The sequence below is a fragment of the Takifugu flavidus genome, chromosome 6 (genome assembly GCF_003711565.1).
Source record: "Takifugu flavidus isolate HTHZ2018 chromosome 6, ASM371156v2, whole genome shotgun sequence".
Taxonomy (NCBI): Eukaryota; Metazoa; Chordata; class Actinopteri; order Tetraodontiformes; family Tetraodontidae; genus Takifugu; species Takifugu flavidus.
The window spans coordinates 2951540-2972012 of NC_079525.1; the positions used below are offsets into that span (position 1 = coordinate 2951540).

Genomic DNA, 20473 nt, shown 5'->3' on the forward strand with positions numbered 1-20473 from the left:
TAAGGGCTGTTAAAGAGAATGCATTATGTCACTGAGGTGTGTGTGTGTGTGTGTGTGTGGTACATGCTGCGATGTCATCACATCAAAATCTGGTGTGTAAAAAAAGAGGAGTGGTGTCTAATTCAAGGTCAACAGGACCTGTGTCACTCCGTGGCTGTGATGGGGTTGGGAGGGGTGGGGACAGGCATTATGTTCCTGTTGGTCACCAGAGCAAACATGACATCCTGCTGGAGCTCCTATCAATTTGTAATCTGAGCCCCAGTCGCAGCAAATGATGTCAGCTCAGGTCAGTTTGCAGACGCGAGCCTGCATTTGTCTGCTGTCAGCATCTTGTCGCCGGCGTCACATCGATGTCCAGCTGTGCTTAACAATCATTCCGTTGACTGACGTTAGCACCGTTAGAAGTTTCAAATAAAGCCTTTGCAGTTTTCAGAAATGAACCTTTTATCAAATGCTGTTTCCTCTTTAAACATTCCCATGCCGGTTTAATTTAATTTCACGGGATGGGATGAAATGTGGAGCACATCCTCCGCCTCCTTCGCTGACCATCGCCATAATTTGCTTAAACCAACAGCTCCTCCTCCTCAAACCACTACATCTTTTAATAACTCTATTAATCTAATCGTCCACTAATTGGTCAAGATAGCCTTTTCCCTGGTGGTTTTTATCACGGTAATTAACGAGCCCAGCAAAACCTGCTGAAATCGGTGTCCTGTTCAACCGGCTTGATTGACACATTGTTATGGCGCTTGAATATATTGCTAAAAATGCATTTTCTCCTTTCCGTTGTCTATAAAATGCAATGACAGAATGCCAGTGACTGATAAATCTTTAATATAAAAATTGTACAAGAATTCTGATACAAATTACAAGAGGTATTTGGACAAAATATGAATAAAATTCCATTTACATCCCAAAACCCTTATGCATTTTATGCAAAAACCATAGACAGTTATGATACAGAAACAAATACAAGAGAGGCAAAAAAAAGGGAAAAAAAGAACAAGTCTTTTCAAAAGGAGATTCTTTTCCTCCCGTCTTCAAATGGGAAACACCGGTTTTGGTAACATACAGTTTTGACGAGGCTTCCAAATTCCACCATTTTGAGTGTTGTTTGTTGCAGTGTGACTGTGCAGCCATGCAATGCTGTCGAGCGCCGGTGCCCAGAGCCCTCGCTCTGGGCTTTTCAACTCACACATAAAGAACCCCCCCCCCAAAAAAAAAAAAAATAAAATCCACAAGAGATAACGAAAATAAAACCACAAGCTTCAAGCTTATTCATATTTTAAGACTGCAAAGTATAATTGGCACCATGGAAAACATATGAGTACATGTTTTAGGATCATTTCACAGGTTCCAGTTCAAATCAACAAGGGTATATTTGTTTTAAGAATATAACACATCTATGATGAACCATCTGTACAAGCCCACGTGTGTGTGTGTTTCATCTATCTGCGTGTTTCTTATGACGACCCATCTAACGTCTAGTCCCACATGAGCTACATGAACTGGACAAGATAGCATGCAGTGTCACTTCCTGTTTGCCTGCGCCGGTTGTACAGTTTAGCCGCCGCAGCAGTGCGCTCAGCCTCTCTTTGCTGTGCAGAATGGCAGAATAACAGACGTTCAAATCATCAAATATTAAAGACTGGCTGCGGCGGTCAGGGTTGCAGAGGCGCAGGACTGGATGTGCTTTCGTGGATCCGCGGCCCGGTCGCGGCGTAGCCGAACGCGCCTGGACGCATACGGCCGGAGAAGTAAAGAGCGAAAAGGCAAAAACTGAAATTAGGGATTTCTCAGGGGAGGTCGGACTTTGTGATCATCTCCGCTGCCCTCCCGCCCCCTCCTATCCCAGCATTCCGCGCCTTGTTAAGTGACTGCCACAAGGCTTCGGCCAGACTTCTTCCTGCTGCCAAGCCCGTTCTCCCTCTTTTCTATCCCTCTGCCTACCCGCTCGTGTTCTTCTCAGCCTCTGAGCTCTGCTGGTATCATCAGCAGCTTGCCAAGCACAGAAAGTGCCTGTAGGAGGTGAGAGAAGGATGTAGCACAAGAATCTCTCCTGTGATTTTCGGTACACCTCTAGAGAGGTCACGCTCCGCAACTGTTGCTTGAAAAATGGATAAGCAGGACATTAAGAAGTAGCTTGTGGATTCATGTTAGAAAGTGTAGAAGCTAACAGTATTGTGCAACTTTCTGGGAGAGTATGTAGCTCCAGGATTAGCTTAATGCTCACTCACATATCACTGTCCTATTTCTAATGCTAGGTAGCAAACATTACCTAATGTGCTGAGAGAACTTTTCGTTTCCAATCGCTACAAAGTTAGCAATTTTGCGTCATCCTTCTGGACTGGGAAGCATAGGCGAGTGTGTGTGTCACTCTCCTCCATGTGTGTGTCTGTGTGTGTGTGTGTGTGAGAGAGAGAGAGTGGCTACCGATACAGCTGTCAGCGGGGTTCCTGGAGTAGCACTTTTTTTATTTCTGCTAGAGCGAAGGCCGGGGGGATCGAATGAGTGAATGAGGCACCGAGCGCCTCTGTGAAATCCACTCCGGGGAGAAGGCAGGGGTTCCTGTACTCAATTTTCCCTTCACTTGGGATAAACAGGCAATTACCCATCCCTTTTTCCTATGCCATGGCCGTCCAGTGAACTTAAGCATACACTATTAGTGTGTGTCCCTGTAGGACCTGCGCTGTGGGGTGTGGAGGTGGGAAGTGAGTGGCGGGTTGAAGAAATGGAGTCAGACGGTTGTTTAATGACTGTTCTCTGACAGACAGAGGGAGAGGGAACCAAAGCAAGGATTTGAATTTAATTAGTAACGTCCCCGAATAACAATAAGCGCGTCTGGAAAATGAATAGAGGAGCCGAATTGTGCTAAATTGCCTGAGCCAAATTGAAATGTTGAGAACCTTCGTTCCTCTCCTCCTGCCAATGGCGCCGTCTCGTCAGCAGCCTTGGCTTCTCGCAGTGTAACGGAGTGACAAGTGAGTTATTAGACGGAAAGGATGGGGGGGTTGGTGGTGGGGACGCCTCCAGGTAACGGCAAAGCAGCACATTTTTAATGATGGCTGCTGTCATCCCTTCCTCTCTCCTCAGCCCTTCACCTCCACCAGTGCTCCGTCTCGCTCTCTCTGAGAAAAGGGGGGGGGGCTGTAAACTGTAAACGCGTGGCCGAGGTGGAGAATTGGAATATTTTATCGGAACAGGCCATATCTACATTGTGAACAAATGAAAGAAAACACCGTTATGGATGTTACGAATGATATACGGAGCACTTAACACTGCATACGTCCCTCTGTGAGTAGCACCTGTCAAATATAGTAACACGTGGTATTGTTCACACACTGACAATGAAAGAAAACCCATGAACCATTTCTATTTTTTCCTCTTTCTACCAAAAAAAAAGAGTTGTTATACTCCACAACATCTTCATGAAGGTACATCACCAACCAATAAATACCCCTCCCCTTTGTTGCTTTTGCAGAGTCGTTGGAAACTCGTATGAAAAGAATCACAGGCAAAAAAAGGTAAGACTAAGAAGTGCATCACGTTAGTTTGTTGTTGGGGGGGGGGTTCCTTAAGTGAAGTTGGTTTGGTCACAGTTGAAGAGCTGATCCGACGTCTGGTTTTTCTTCAGCCACGTGTGAAGTGGAGCACGTGCAAAACGTAGATGGCACAAGTACTTTACTGACATTTCCGTGGGCGCCGGAGCATCGCTGGCCCACAACCACCTAATCTACCCATTGCAAAAGTCCTCATTATATTACACATCCCCTGTATAGATGCGAAAAGTGCAAAAACTGAATTACTAAAGCTCATAAACAAAAGAGAGGGGAAAAAAATCAATTGAAATACAGAGAACTATATCAGTGTAGGAGCCTTAAAAAAGCATGCCGGTGAATTTTCTCTGCGTATCCACATGATATTCTCATTGTCCCCCCAAGGACTCCGCTTAAAACTTGTCTTTGGAGCTAACATAAATGAAGCTAATAAGATGCTACCTCTGCTTTGCCTATAGCTGAAAGCTGTACGTGACTGTAACATAAACCATAAAGAGAAAGAGTGAGTGAGAGAGAGAGAGAGGGAGGGAGAAAAGAAGCAAACAACCATCAACACAATTCTTTTACACCAAAAGCCTCTTGGGACATTATTTACAAATGAAGCTGTCATGCTTTTGTAAGGGGTTCATTTAAAAGCTATAATTACACAAATACGACGAGAAGATTTTCTTTCTTTTTTTTTTTTTCGTCATCACTATCGTTTCTGCAAGCAAAGTCACAAATAAGAGTTTGAATATATTCTTTGGAGACGGACATGAGAAAGTATCGAGGAGGCGTCTGCAAGGAACGATGGCGGGTCTTTTGAAAAAAAAAAAACCCAAACAAACAAAAAAGACATGGAGCTGGTTTACAAAGAAAACTCCATGCGTCAGAATGCTATACTGTTCTTTTTAAAGTCAAAGGTCACGATAATAAACTGTATTTAGAGTCAATGTATCTTATAGAGGGTCATCGAAATGTCTTGACTTACAGCACGGGCAGGAGACGTACAGGCGTTTAGCTTGCGTTCGGCAGCCCTCGTTCGGGGCTAAATTGAGGAGGAATAAGGATGAGGAGAGAAGGGGGGCGGGGCAGACAGACGGCAGGGAAAGGTATCGAGTCCTTTAGTCTATAATCGTAGAGAAGGGCATGTTTTTATGCAGGTTGGGGTTCTGTGAGTGTCGGTTACGGCTGCGCACGGAGCTGAACACCATGTTGCAACCTGGGATTTTGCACTTGTGCATCTCACGCAGGTGCACAGTCTTGTAGTGCACGCGCAGGGTCCCTTTGTTGCTGTACATTTTATGGCAGATGCTGCAGAGGATCCCACTGTTACTGCCCCCGGTGGACGAAAGGAGGAACGGCGAGGAGGAGCTTTCCAACCCCTCGCCGCGCTTTTGCCCCCGCAGTTCTCCGCTCCCGGGCCGTCCCTGCGTCCCGGCACGCTGAGGGCCGTCCTCCCCCTCGCTGTTGCCCTCTTCCTCATCCTCTTCTCCCTCTTCCTCCAGGTCATCCAGAAGGATCCCTTCGTCGCTGCCCTCGTCTGACTCGTGGGAAGAGTGGATGCTGCTGCTGGACTGAACACTTGATGTAGTACTTAGGTCCAACACCATGTAATCATCTGGCTGGCCCCTGGAGAAGCCGTTGGCGTGGTAGTTTTTAAAGGTTTGGTTCAGAGGGTGGTGGGGATACTCAAAGTTTGTGGGGGAACGGTCACTGTAGTTCAGGCCGGTGGGTCCGAGGCCGACGCCTCCGATGCCCATCCCGGCCATAGGGTCCAAGCCCATGTGGTGCCCGGCGTAGATCTTGGCCAGTAACTCGGCTCTCAAGTCCTTGGGCAGTGGCATAAGTTGGGGGTCCAGGACAATGTCGTCCAGCTCTTTGGTCAGCAGTTTGCGGTGCAGGTTGATGTTGGAGCTGTGCCTAAAAGATAGAGAGAATTCATTCATTCAGAGCACTCCTGCACATGTGATACTGTTGAACATTTACATTTTACACACGCTATCTTAAGTCTGATGTCCCCTGAGTCTCTGCTGACACAGAAGGTCTTACAGGAACCGAAATTCGGTTTGCAGTTCTCCTCAAAACAATCCCGTCGGATCACGCCGGCGGACTGTCCGGCGAGTGTTTATCACTGTCAGCGCGTCTGCACCGCTCAGCTCTCAAATCCAATAGAGTCTAACTCAATTAAATACTTCACCGTATTGAATGGGACTTTATCAATTGATTCGAGCTGTGGTAATGCGATAATCGAGGAGAACTGGATAGCATATTAGCACGAGGGCCCTGACAGCATTACCGCTTTCATCCCCTATCAGAGGTGGCTTAATTGAGCATCTCGGCAAACGTGTTTTCACGTGGCGCTGCATTTAATTAAGATGAGCGTCCCCCCCCCCCACCAAACACAAGTCAAAGTGTATCGCGCAGCTGATGACAGACACCAAACATCGCGTGCCATGCCAGGTCGGGACAAGATTAGTGAGGATTTGGGTTAGCATACAAAGCCATGCTAAAGGATGCAAAGCTAAAACTGGTTTGCGAAAATCAACTTTTTCTTTCCAGTTTCTTGTCGAGTAGTCGGAAAATAAGCGGACCCACTCCACATACGTGACAACAAAACTGCAAAACAGAAGAAAACGTAAGCCACGTATGACCGATATCGGGTACGACATACATACTGCCCATTCCTCTGGCATCGGCTCAGCACTTGACATCAAATAAGGATAATATGCAATCACTCTGAGCCTTTAATGTGAAGGGTTTCCATGCAGGGAGGGCACATGTGTAGAAAACAAAATTAATTTGAAAAAAAAAAAAAAACTGTTGTCCTTAGCAGGACAGGCAAAATGGAGTCACAATGGATAGTAGAGCTTACCAGCAGTGGCAGGGTTGATGCAGTCAAAAAGGGTCCCTTTCCTTTAATTATTTACTTCCCTATCCGACACTGTCCTGCAAGAGGTAAAAATACATTCATTTAAGGGACCCTTTTCTGTGAACCAGGCAACCAGGAACCCGTCCACTCAAGCATCGTCAGCATCGAGGAGAGAGAGAGAGAGCATGGCAAATCGATTGGCCGTGGTTGTCACTGCACGCGTGTAGTGTTTGCACATTCTTTTGTCTGCGTGTGTGTGAGAAAACAGAAAATATAGTACTTCCATATAGTGGAACTTCGATCAAACGGATCACACGGACCCTTTGTTCTTTCTTTTCATCCTTTGATAGTACAGTTGCACCCATATGGCGTTAGCTTATGGCAAAAATATGGGAGTCATGATTCATTGTCTCTGGGGCTTTAGCCCTCTTTACTCAAACGCATGTGTGGATACGTGGCTGTGAGCGGCCGGAGTCTGAAATATGCCCTAATCAGTGGTGAATATATGAGGCCATCTCCACGGGAGCCATATTTAGTGGATTAAAGAGCAGGTTTTGGATGCTGTTGATGATGCTCAGGTAGGCAGGTCCTTCGGTACATGTCTCCATCTCTATAACAACACCGTCACACTGCTAATAAGCTCTAACTTAACCATCACTATCTCACCTTAGGATATGGAAAGTCAGACATTTCAGACAGCATCACCACTTTGTTAGAACACATTATTGCAACAATCACATTTACCTCTGCTGTGTTGTCTTTGAACCACACACAAAGAAGACAAAGAGCTCAGTATATGAGCATTTGCATAAACGTTATTTTTATTATAACCCCTGTCCTACATATTCAAAGTAAGTCCTCTAAATCCACACACAGTGGGCATAATTCACTTATCCTCTCATTCATCAAATTTAGGCTTTATGCTTCATTTCCTAGCCCTCACCCCCACCCCCAGAAACCAACTCCATTCTACCCCCCCCCCCCCCATCCTCCCCTTCTACCTCCCTGTTGGCTGGTAATGTGGCTGGCCAACTCAATTGACAGTCTCATCTTTGCCAAAAACACGGGGGAGGCCTCGGGAGAGGCCGTTTTTTGACTGCAGAGGAGGTTGTGAGCGAGCGTGCGCCCGTCCCAGCCGGCGTTAATCATCTTTTGGTGCATCTGATGGCCCTTGCCCTTGTTTTTGGATGTCAGCGCCCGCGCCCGTGTCCGCGCGCGCATGTCGTCTAAATGACTCATAATGTGTAAATGAGATGGAGGGCTTAGTGGTACTAAACAGACACAAGAAGTTCTTTGTCTTCCCTGTCATTTAACGTGTATTATGAGGTTAGGCCTAAGTGGGAGGGGAAAGAAGCGATCGTAGCATTTATCACTCTTTGTCACCGCTACATCTGCTCGGCGTTACGGCCTGTTCCGCAGCACATGCTGCAAACAATCCAAGATCAGTGAAATACACAATGTCTTCGCAAGTGGAATTCTTCCATTCGCTCTCTTATTTTTATCTAATAATTTGCAGGATATACAATCATTCTAATCTTTAGACAGTTTAGCGGGAGATTCCTAACATATGAGCAGAGCGGCCTTTGTTTATGGGAGACAAACAGAGAGCTGATTGTGAGGCAGCGAAGCCGGGGCCACATGCCGGGAAGGGGCCTGAGGAACAACGGGGAGACGGAGGGAGGAAGGAGAGGGAGGAAGGAGACTCTCCAACGTAATTAACCTTCACTCTCTCTGTGGCCCGCGAAGGGAGCACAGGCGGCCGCACGGCGGGAACGCGGAAGAGAGAGGACACCTTCTCCCGACGTAGGAACGGCGAAGAGTAAGGAAGTGAAAACGAGTCTGGTTGTTGCGTTCAGAGATATGATTGACGAGGCCGAGATGATTAGTGGCGCACGCGTGGTTCCAGCTGTTAATCACGGAGCTTCTTCAACACTGCCAGCGCCGCTCGTGCCAGAAAATAAATATGCGAGCATTTATTTGCTGTCAGCGAGCGACAAGGAGGATGCGAGCAAAAGGCCCCGCTGTAAACTCTGATCTTCCTCAGTCAGAAATAGACACATCTCACAGAAAATCTTTATCTTTCACATAAATGAAGAACTCATCAAATGACTGACGCAAACAATATAGTTACCTGATGAAAAATCAGGTGCCGTCACGTCTGACAGGAAATAGAAACCTTACTGGAACTTTGACGTGCATCTTATTGTGAAAGTCAGACATCAAGTTCAAGGACTTGAGTGTCTCTGCAGCGTTCCAATGATTTCAGGACAGAAACAAACCGGGTCTGCGGTGCAAAGGCCCTCACTCTGACAATGTTGCCGGCTCTCAGGCGCATTTCTTTGTAGATCAAATGACCTCTATTGTTTTTTTTTCCTTTTCCGCTTTGATATCAGAGCTTTTGATGCTGGTGTCCGATTGTGTTTGTGTGACTTTGGCTTCCCACTCGGTCAATGAGCTAATCAGCTCTGCAGAGGTGTTTGGACCAGGGTGATGGAAAGCTAGGGAGAGCAAGACAATCAAGTCTTTCTTCCGAACTATGCGTTGCGCAATAGGGGATGGTTTAAATGAATCCTCCAAATCTGAGGCAGATCATTATGAAAGCTACTTTATGCATCTAATAATCTGTATTTAATTTAATTTCCCCAACAAGTTCTGCGTATGAATCTTCAGGAGCTAATACTCTCATGACAACAGCTAAATTATCTCCATTTTATTGCCACCATTAAAGCAAACTATACATTTTGCCATTAGAGGATTAACTGGGGACATATTTGATGAGGGCCCAGCGCATGTATCGACTTGCCTCAAAGCCCCAGGATTTCTCCAGCTACGCACTGTCCTTTCCTCTGTTGCATGTTCCCTGTTTGAACCAAAGGAGTAATATGTCCCATATGCTATAAAGAATTCAAACCCCTGCAGATAAAGTATGGAAACAATAGTGCACTTTAGCTCTCACTCACCAGGGCAATACTATATCAAAGATACATTATGTTGACTGCGGCGATTGTCCCTCGTAGCTGCGGCGTTATCTCAGTTTCCCACATGTCCTGTCACTTTGTGTTAGAAAAGGCTTTTATGTGGTGGCATTTACTCATCAAACTATCTCAACTCCCCCGTCTCTCTCTCTTACACGCTCACACACACACACACACGAGTTACCACTGTAAAAATACGAGCACACCAGAAGCCCTACAGCATTTCTGTGCCATCCGCTGCCTGTGTTAAAGCGCTGCAGACTTGCTATCTAGAGCAATGCTTTCAGATAAGGTGGTTAATGGTTTATGCATTATAACACCTGTTTAACAGCGTTAGTATAATTAATTACAGAGAGATAAGGTGTCTGCAAATAGTTTTCGGGTTATCTCCTTGTAAATACTTTGGAATGTGTTAAACTGGGTGTGCAGACTCAGCCAGGTTGTAGAATGGGTTCCGCTGATATGCTGTTCTCTACGTTGACGTCTACTTTTTTCTATTTCTGCGCGGCTAATGAATGGAGGGTGAACAAGCTAGTGCCACAATATATTAATTACATTGTTATTAAAGAAGATGTAGCAGATTTGGACTGAGAAGGAGCAATTACCGAGAATGTGGCTGGGATACTGTTCTAAACAGTGACTCCCCAGAGTAGATGCTCAAGTATTCTTTCTAATCCCAGGGAGGCTATGCTAGCCAGGGGCTGGAGTAATCTTCTAGAGTTCTCGTGTGTGTTGTATCATTTACCTGCTGTTTCACCTAGAGCTGCTCTGAGGAGTGACTGGAACCGAGACGTGCTAACAAGCCGGATGAGCGCGGGTGCCCTCACCTTCTAATGCGTTAATAAATGCAGCGGTTTGACAAACTGCTCCGGATGTTAATGTATTCACCACATCTCCCTCTGACAAGGTGAGGTACTGAGGGCAGGTAAACAACATGCTGCAGCTGGTTCCGGGGTAAGGCCTGGTGCACGACTACATGTGTGTGTATGTGTCTCTCATCCCGACACTCTTGACTTCTGAATTCTGACTTGACACCGAACAGATGTCCCTGAATCAGTTCCATGCTAAATTTGTTAGCAGGTGTTAAGCGATAGCCTAGCTAGTTAAATGCCAACCTTTTTAAAGATCAAAGGAAAAGAAATAATAAATATGGATTGTTCATGTCTGATAAATTAATTTAACCACAGCTCTACAAAGTTCTATTGGACCTACCTTCGGCTGTTGCAATCGTTAAAATAAAAATATCACGAACCTGTCTCGGCTCCTCCGGGAAGGGAAGGCAGCGTTGCAGCCAGCCACAGTGCACACGTGCATCTCTTTGAGGTGCACGTTCTTGTAGTGCAGTTTCATGCTATAGGAACTCTTGAAGCTCTTCTTACACACGTAGCAGATCTTGGGGTCGGGGCTGGAGCGTGGGTCTCCCTCTGGGGACTGAGATGAAGGGAATTTAGGTGGGCTGGCACCGTAGCCCATCGTTGAGATGAAGCTCTCGTGTAGAGCGGCCATAGTGGCGGCGGTGGCAGCAGCTGCAGCCATGCCTCCGTTGTAGAGGCCATACTGGCCCATACAGAACATGTCATAGGTAGGATCATTGAGCTCTTCTTTGATCTTGATGGGGGGCTGGTGAGGGGAGGGCGTGGCGTGACCCTTGCCGTCCATTTCTTTTCTTAAATGGGCGTCCTCGCCGCCGTCATCGTCCCGGTCCCTGTCAAGACCCTTCCCGCCGATCATTTGTTTTTGCTGTTCGTCCACATCTATCAGCTCGTCCCGGTAGAACATCTTGGAATCAGAGGTTTCGGACTCGTTCTCAAAATCCCTCTCGTGATCCTGGTCTTCAGAGGTGAAGCTGTCCATACAGCGCAGTTCGCCGGACCCCTGAAGGTCGTGGCCCCCTCTGCTGTCGCTACCTGTGCCTTCCTGGCACTCGTCTTCGCTCTGCCTCATCAGGCCTCTGAGAGCCAGGCCGGGGCTCATCTCGTCCTGGGAAGGGGACTGCTGTCCGCTCCCACCACTGTGGTTCCCGGTGCTGTTGTTGTTGCTGTTGCAGTTTCCGTTCATTTTGATGCTGTTGTGAAGGAGGGACGACTGATGGTGGTGGTGGTTGTGGTGGAGGTGGTCGTCATCGTCGTCATCTTTGTCCTCGTACTCGTCCGCCACGTCGATCACCTCCTTCTCAATCTTGACTGGCATGCTGGATTTACGGGGCTTCTTTTTGGGTGTGGGGTCCGTGTTCCCGGCGCTAATGTCGTGGTTGGCGCCGTGTAAGCGGTGAGACATGGGTCCTGCGTCCGACATGTGAACGCTGTGGTTTGAAGCTGCGACTGCAGCCGCCAGAAGATGCTGCTGTTGGTCCATCAGCGTGGTGCTGTTTGTGGTGGTGGGCAAAATGGGGCTGGTGGGTAGCGACACTGGAGGACTGACGAGGTCAGCGGGGGACAGTAGCGTACGGTAAAATGGAGGCACTGGCTGGACTGGCTGGACTGACTTCAGAGTGGGGAACACCAGTGGACTCTGCAGGGGTGACTGAAGAATAGCGTCTACCGGTGGGGTAGTCAGACCCAGCGGTGGCCTTCCAGGGCTGGTGAGGGTGAAGCCGCCACTCTTGGAGCTCGAAATGACAGGCGTGCCAGGTGTGGAATTTGCTCGGATTAGGTCCTTGTCGCGATTGTTACGCAGCATGGGCATGTGCAGCCGCGGATTGGGGTTGGCACTGTGGCGGTTGCGGCTGCGCAGCGAGCTGAACACCATGTTGCAGCCCTCGATGGTGCAACGGTGTTTAATCTTCAGGTGCACGGCGTTGTAGTGTATCTTAAGTGTGCCTTTGTCGTAGAAGGTTTTGCCACATGCGTTGCAGCACACCCGACCTTTGCGCGAGGTGGCTCCCATGCGACGAATGCGGTGCATCTTGGAGTTAAAGGAAGCGTGGCTGATGCTTTTGGAGTGCTCGTCCTTTACAAATTGGTGGTGGACTTGGTGGTCGCCCAAGCTGTTGGGCTGCTGAGCCTGATTTTGCGACTGCTGTTGACCCTGATGCTGTTGCTGCGTCTGCTGTTGCGACTGCTGCTGCTGACCCTGCTGGCTGGAGGGGCTGGGGGAGATGGGCGAGGCCCTGTTGCTGGGCTCTGTTTTGGGTTCGATACTGTTCATGGATCCCATCACTCCACGGCTAGGGCTCTGGCCTGTACGGAAGGGTGACAGCGACACCTCCGACTCGCTGGTCTCTACCGGTTCCCCTTGATTTGGCAGGCTTGGTTCGCGGAGTCTGAGAGCGGAGTGCTCCATAGGCAAGCCATTGGGGGGCAAGCCAAGCATGGGGGCAGATACTGGGTTGATATACTGGAAGGGTAGGAGGAAGGCTAAGCTGTTGGGAATATTCTCAAAATGATGAATGCTGGAGGGGCTGCTGTTTTCCAGATGGGGCAGGAGCCCTGGGCTGCGGGTCCTGTTGTTGCTTTCAATGAACGTCCTAATTCCGGAGTCTGTCTTGGAGGAGGGAACCGTAACCGCCTGACCTTCCTTTTCCTGAATGGCCATCAGCTCCACGATGGATTTGGTCTCCCCAAAGCGCAAGAACTGCTGCAGGGTGATGATCTCCTCTTCTCTGGACATGATGGTCCAGCGGTCCAGCACCTTGCCTGCAGCATCCTGGATGTCCCAGCAGAGAAGAGAGAGGAGACAGAAACACAAACCATTATTGATTGTGCATAATCAGTGTGGTAAAGCAAAAGATTGATCAGGGGTTAGTTTCTGAGGGCAAGATTTTTTTCTGGGCGTGAAACTCAAAGGCCCGTACAAGGTGAACATTTACAGAAACCCTGTGATATATCTGTGATATCTACGTTTCATTATTATGTTAAAAGAATTTCCACATTTAGCAGCAAGCAAATCAAAAGGTTTGAAATTTCCACTGAAGACAATTGCTCCTACATGCACCCGCCGAGATGCAGCGTGTGCGTTTGCTGGCAGAAGATAGGGCTGAAGAACAAATAGGTGCTATCACAGACAGATCCCTGTGGGAGAAGCCACATGTGACACCGGGGAAGTAACGCAAGCGGTGACAATTAGTCACAGTGAAATGGCAACGTTTCAGTTGTGCTCTTAGCTGCTGGCAGCTATAAAAGATAAATGGCAACTCTGGTGAGTAAAAAGCTGTAAAAACCAACATCACAAAGCACAAAGGGCCTGTAAGGAGAAAACAGAAGATAAATGTTTAAAGAGAGAGAGGATGGGGAGAGGCGCAGAGGAAGATGAGCAGAAAAACAGAAAAATAAAAGTGAGGGCTTCACAAGGCGCCCTCAGATATACTGGAGAAACACACACTTTTGAGACCAAGCATCAATAGTCACTGGGGTATTTGTTGTTAAATATACATTAAAAAACATTTTACACTTTCATTCTGTGTGTGCTCTGGAGTTTTTTGCCCAGAGGTACGACTTTAAATTCTAGCCTGGGCACTACGTATTATTTCACACTGCGTGGCCATCTGGGCATTAGTGCTTCCATTTGATTTAATTGAAACAAAAAAAATAATAAAGGAAGATTCAAAAGTGAATCCTTAAACAGTCGCACAACCACATTTCTTAAGAAGTGGAGGCTCCTTTTAATATTCTCTAGAAAAGAGACAACAGACACGTTTGTCATGCTTGTTTGAACATTTACATCTGATCATTTTAAATGGATTTATAGTGCATAATGCTCAAAGATATAAATAACATTCATTAAGACACACGCTTCTAAGAAACGTGGTTTAGTTGAGCATGCTGATGTTTTTGGGGCTGGTGTAAGAATAATGTTAAGACCAATGTTATATGCGGGTCAATGACCAAAGCTTCATTTAAATGGGAAGCCTCTAAATCAAACGTGCACTCCCGCGCCCCCACTTCCACATCATAAGACACAGAAAAAGGGAAGCAAGTGGCGAACGAATGCAGGGATACTCCACGACGTGTTGACACAGTCGGGTCGCCCTCACTGCCGCGAGTCTCACAACTCTACCCTGCATTAGTCTTATGGTGCTGCGAGAGAAACAAATATGCCATTAGAAGCACTTTTACAAGTAGGCACTCATCTCCTAATTAGCTTAATGTGGCCCCCTCTCCCCCCCTATATTTTCCAGGCGCGCCCCACCTCTTGGTGCACACTCCCTCCAGTAAAATCTCATTAATCCGCCCCTCCCTCATCTCCCCCAGTGCTATGACATATTAGTCTGTCATTATGCATCACAGACTCCTTTAAACAATACTGCTAAACCTCTGTTTGCCAGGTTAATGACTATTAGCCAATAATTACAGCAGAGAGACGATGGAGTACCTACTCTGTCTGGTGGACAGCCTGCCGCTGCTAGTTTATTTGCTGTGCCTGACTCTTAGAATTAACCCAGCGATGGGTGTATTTATTCATCCCGCCGCCTCTGCGATGCATTTTTAACTTTTTTTTTTTCTGCCTCCGATACACTGGAAGGTGTGTGGGCGTATGGTGGCGTGTCCACCATGCAAATTGCTGCCGACAAGCACGAGCGAGTGATGGGCCTGTCATAGGCCGCAGCGCCGGCGTCATTTAAAAGAAATCAGGCGATTATGCAATTAGCCACTTATTTGCAGGGTTTTATTAAAAGATGGGCTGTGCAGCAGTGCTGGCATGGTGTACATTTGGGATTAAGAGCTTATCATCTATATGCTTCTCACTAATCCTCACCTATTATACTCGAAGGGTAAGTGATTTGGAAAGAGATGCTGTGCTTGGCTCTGTAGAATGAATAACAATCATTTGAACATCTCGCTGCCTGTATATTTAAAGTGCTTTGCTCCAGCAGCACCTGCGTCGTCCACAGCATCCATCCTGTTGTCCTTTTGGAACACATCGAATGGCACCAGACCGGTTCAACACGGACGTCGGCGTAACTTAACGGGCGACCTCACTCGCAATCGGGGAACCCAGTTCTCACAATGGCAGCGAGAACCATGGGAACCGCATTGATTCACCCATCACCTTCAGTGAAGGCGATCTCCACCAACCCTCTGGGGAACCGCCATTGATCTCCATTCCTTCTTTCAGATCCAGTTCCTCATACAAAAAAAAAAAAACATTCTATCCCTGTGTTAGCCACTTCAAGGGAGGTTAAGCAGAAGTTCCTTGTGATCTGAGAAGGTCTTGAACCTTGATGCTTCCTTTTCCATATTCTGTTTCTCTCCACACCCCTCTCAGGCCATATGAATAATGCAAAGGATCTAGTGGCGTGGGGTTCCATGGGGGATGGGTTCAAGCAAAGCCCACTGCCTGGAGCCATCACATCAGAGGGCAAGAGCTCCTAAGACACAAGCTTCTATCCTATTGGTTCCCCAGTGGCAGGTCAGGGGTCATATGTGAACAACCGGCTTTACTTCTTCTCCTGTGATGGACCACAGGAAAATCGGTAGCAGAGATGTGTCGAGATGTGGGAGGAGGACCTCATCGAGGTTGAAATTTGCACTCTGTGATCAGAGTAAACTCCTCTTTTAAGCTCTATACAACAAAGGAACTTCTTATTTCTACAGTGTGACTTCGGTTCATGTGCATTCGCTTCATTAATAAACATCCAGGACTTCACCGCATTTCCTTTGCAATTGTCGAAATTCTTGTTGTTTTTTTTCCTTTTCTTTGATCGAACAAAAATGTTCACAGCTATTTTAAATGCTCTTTGTATCTTTTACTTAAACAAAGCCAACGATTTGGAATGTGTTGGCACAGCAGGACAGAATGTTCAATATTTTAAGTTTTATTTTACACGTGAAGAACCAGAAGCGCCGATAATAGCACCCTTTTAATTAACACTCACTCTAATGTTGCCCGGGTTGACGTATTGTAGCTGAAGGGGACGACTGCTCTGGAGTGAGTGAGTGTGGAGCGGCCAGACACACTGATCAACCAACGGGCCACAGGACACCCTGCTTCACCCCTCCACCTGATTTAACTCCTGGCTTTGGTTAAAATTTTATGACTGTGTGTTAGCGGTCGCCGAGGGCTCGCTAATCGACCCGAGTGAGATGTAGCGCCTGGTTGCAGGTCTTTATCACAGACTGGTGTCACTATCTGGCACATCTGGTGTTTCAGGTCAACCTTTTAATTCTGTCCCTCTATGTTTTTAAACAGAAAAGTAAACACGGTGAAGGAGGCGTACAGATGGAGCGGCCCACTGAACCCACCGGGGCATCGAACCTCTGAAGAACTTCTCCCGCGAACCCTCACGCGCGACGTCTGAATTTAGACGGAAGTATCGATTCCCCCTTTTCACAAAGCATACGTGGTAACTTTGGTCCGCCTCTCCCAGCTGTGCCCCGGGACCCCTGGCCGCAGTGGGTGCGTGGAGCTCGGAGGGCTTAGCGCTGAGCTCAGGGGTTAGCCTCAGAGAAGAGGGGAGGAGCTGAGGCAGCCTGATGGTTCACACTAATTGAAGATGATCTGTGTGATCTGCTGGGTCTGGCTGCAAACAGCCAGGTCTGTCGTGGGTCTGGGAGACAGATGTGGGGGCCGCTGTGCCCCCTCAAGGCCAATGGAAGGCAGTGAGGCAGCACAGTGTCTGTCTGTCCGTCCTGTGTGTGTGTCTGTCTGTGTGCGTTGCCTTGATTACTATTTTGGCAGGAGGCTGATGTACAGAGGGTCCACTCGCACACGCTCATTGACCACAGCGGTCACGTGTTCCTCCTGTCTGGGTTTGTTCATTCTGTTCCTTTGATTTGTGGACCAGCTTGTTCTACCTTTAGCAATCCTGAAGACTATAATCAAGCAAAGGGTTACAAAACCTGTAACAACACCCTAAAATGTTTCATTCAAAATAAAAAGCTTTATATATGTGTGCAAAATCATCTCCTAGTAATCATGTGCACGGATACAGGATGTAAATGTAGGTAAACCTGCACATTAGGCGGGGAGGGGGGGGGCTTTTCAGCATTCTTCTGTTCTTTTTGCCGTGGAGGATGCAAGAGGAAAGAAAATAAGCTAATGGACTCTTTACTTAATGTGATCACAGCCATTATTGACATGCTGCCAGGAAGATGCAACACCATTAACTGGAGCCTCAGTCTCCAGTAGCTTCCCTCCACTCCAACACCGCCGGCCTGACTCACATATAGAGGAAAGGCCACAAGGGGGGTCTGGTGCCCCTGAAGAGTCTGTGCCTGTCAAGTTAACTCTGCATCTGCTTGGTAAATTAGAAACAACGTGTTAATAGTAAAGCAGCAGCAAAGAGATTTTTCCATATTTCGCTGATATGGGGTGGTGTTTTCTTGAGAACAATGATATTAAAAGTGACACCATATCGGAGTCAAATAAGACACTGTAAATAAAACGGTCCCAGATTACAAACAGCACAGCCTGGAATTGCTGCCTGGCATGGAGCTTTGCTCATTCATCTTGGAAGAAGAGTGTGCCAATATGGCCACAACATAATTTACACGACTTCAATTTATGTGCCAGAAAACATCTATCCCTGTGGCCCAGGGGCTCCGATTGCCAGCGGCCCAGAGGATGTTCGTGTTTATGTGTGCTTGCATATGCATGTGTATGTGTGTGTGTGTGTGTGTGTGTGTGAGATCATGTGAGTACAACGGGAAGTGGTTCTCAGGTCTCCCGGGGCACGGTTCCAGGTCCCTGGGTCTGTCTACTGTCATAAGTACCAGAATGGTGATTACCTACTGCAAAAATAAACACCATTACTTTCTGCCCCTGCCTCTTTATACTGTAACTTAAACAGCGAGAAAAGCTCTGGACCATCAAAAACACGCCGCACCGCGAAGCAACAGGAACAGAGGCTGCGCGTTGAACATGATTTTAGAAGTAGTTAAAGTTAAAAAACAAATCGTGATCTATATGAGAGGGACAGATAGTGAGTAAGAGAGGGTTTATGAGGCCTCATGGTAGGAAAGGTTGGACGATGGGGGTCATTCGAGACTGTTGAAGCCTTGCAGAGGCAGCAGATGTTTGATCCATCTAGAGCACATCTGGCCCCCAAAACACTCATTTGACTTGATTTCTCTTCTTCGGTACACCAAACTCTCCATTTCCCCTTGTGGCAAATATTCATTCACACTCACTTTTCATGTAGCTTTTGGTGTTTCATGATTGATTTGTACTTTTATTTTTTTCAACAGGCATAATTTACAAGGCAAAGCTTTATTTTACACCTATAGTTAATTTTACTATTCACCTATTTCACTGCACATTGATTTACAGCGTGAAGCTACAGCTGCGGTGTTGCTAGGCAGGAACAGGAGCGTTCAACAGCTTCATTGTTTCATGTAGTGAGAGGTGTGCACGGCGCAGGTTTTGGAATTCCTCGCTGGGACGTGACAGGAGGACTGTCAACTTCTGGTAACTCTCCATGCAGCTTCCTTTAAAAAATGTCAACTCCCTGACCCGGCCACAAATCCCCGGAGGAGCGAGTGGCCGTGTCCGCAGGCGCGGCGGGCCAACACAATGTCTGGACTTGGCCTTGGTGACACGGGGGAAGTGGAGCGAGCCACTGTTCTGTTTGTTCAGAGGGCCACCTGGACGCTCGGGTCCAGGATCGCCAAACAAAAACATAACCCTGGTGGATGTGCGTGTCGGCCACTTCTTCAGATGTCTGAGCTTCCAAGAATATGCACGATGTGCCGGTAGCCCGGGCTGCTTGTCCAGATTTAAGGCCACGTATAATGTAATCAGTCTGTGTTTGGATTCGGCCTGGTCTGACAGTGCAGTGCAGCACTATTGATCCCTGTAGCATTGTGGTCTGTAGGGTTCCTGTCAGTAAAAGCAATGAGCCAGAGCAGCGTCCACACCCCCTCCCTGTCCTGTGTAGCACCACCAGTTAACAGCCATCACAGAAACTCAATACACGCAGACTGAGCCCTAGTTGTTAGCTTACAACATCACCCCACGATGACCCGTGAGACTTGGGCTAAGTCAATTTAGCGCCAGTGTAGCATCACACCTCATGGACCTGTTGCAGTCCTAATATGTCGCACTAATATGTCTCCATGTGAATTACAAGACTCTGAGAGGAACCCAGATGCAATAAGTATAGATTAGCTAATGTCCAGGTTGTGTCTTGTTGGGATGGAGGAGGGTGCTAACGGCAGTAATAGCCTCTAACAGGGTGTCTGGCTGTGTCCTGGAGGTAAAATGGGGGCATAGAGGCTTGTGGGAATTCTAAGGCGCTGTGGGAAATAAACTTCCCTCTCTGTTGCAAAAGACAAAGGGGAAGGGCCAAGAGATATAGCGTTGAAATAATGATTAGCGAAGAATGAAAGCGAGTGCAATGGGCCGTTGATGTTATTTTTCTGTCTATTGATCAATCCGGAAGACGAGAGTCGTCTGGGTTAGAGGTCTCGCAGCTGTTACCTTGCCTGTGTGTAAGTATACGCTCTTTGTCTGTGTGTGCGGGCCCACAGACGGAGAGGGGGGGTGAGCAGAGTCGAGAAAAGGTGGGAGAGAGGTGAATGCCTGGTCGAATGGGGGGGCCTAATTAGGACTCACCGTATCACTCAACTCTAAATATTGATCAGGGATAATTCACATATGACATATCTTCTCCTTGGCTAATGTGCTTGGCGCGTTATAGCTTCAGTTCACTTTCTACCCATTTACATGAAACAGTTTGTTTAAGGTGTTTTTCTTTCCTCTTTTACCGATAAACTGTTTGAATTGAGGGACGATTAGCTGACGGGGTGCGAGACTATGCTGGGTCTTATCAAAATTGGTCCGGTTGGCTAAAAAAAAAAACCTGGAGAGTGTCAGAAAAGAGAGAGTAGCCCGTGTTTAACCCACCATAGGTGTAGCGGCAGTCACCGCAGACCGACTCAGAATGTCCCGGACGTGAACCCAACAAGAAACACGTGTTGTGTTCCTGGTAAACAACCTCTCGCACGCGCACGCTTGCACCATGATTGCCACTGGCAATCCCTGCAGGCGGCTGTGGAGCGAGTGCCAGCGGTGTGTTGAGCAAGGCAGCCCCAGCTTACGGAGGCGGGCACTACGCTGCGCTGCCTTGATGTCCTGGGTGTGCACGTGTGAGGCGGTGTAATCCTCTGACACGCCGGTGGAAAAATACAAGGAACCCTCTGACACTGGCTGAA

The 20473-nt window shown here is 47.6% G+C and overlaps 1 protein-coding gene across 6 annotated transcripts in view; it reads right to left on the minus strand.

Annotated features, from left to right (window-relative positions):
* Positions 1-817: 817 nt before the first annotated feature.
* bnc2 (basonuclin 2) overlaps positions 818-20473 on the minus strand; it is a 119170-nt gene continuing 99514 nt past the window's right edge. For 5 of the 6 annotated variants that reach the window (XM_057034533.1, XM_057034536.1, XM_057034535.1 and 2 more), the window contains 2 exons: positions 10636-13028; positions 818-5459 (listed from right to left, as the gene is read on the minus strand). In XM_057034533.1, the coding sequence (XP_056890513.1) occupies positions 4661-5459; positions 10636-13028 (3192 nt within the window). In that variant the 3' untranslated portion in view covers positions 818-4660. Of the gene's footprint in view, positions 5460-6411; positions 6486-10635; positions 13029-20473 lie in introns of all 6 variants that reach the window. The other variant, XM_057034537.1, reaches the window with a different exon arrangement.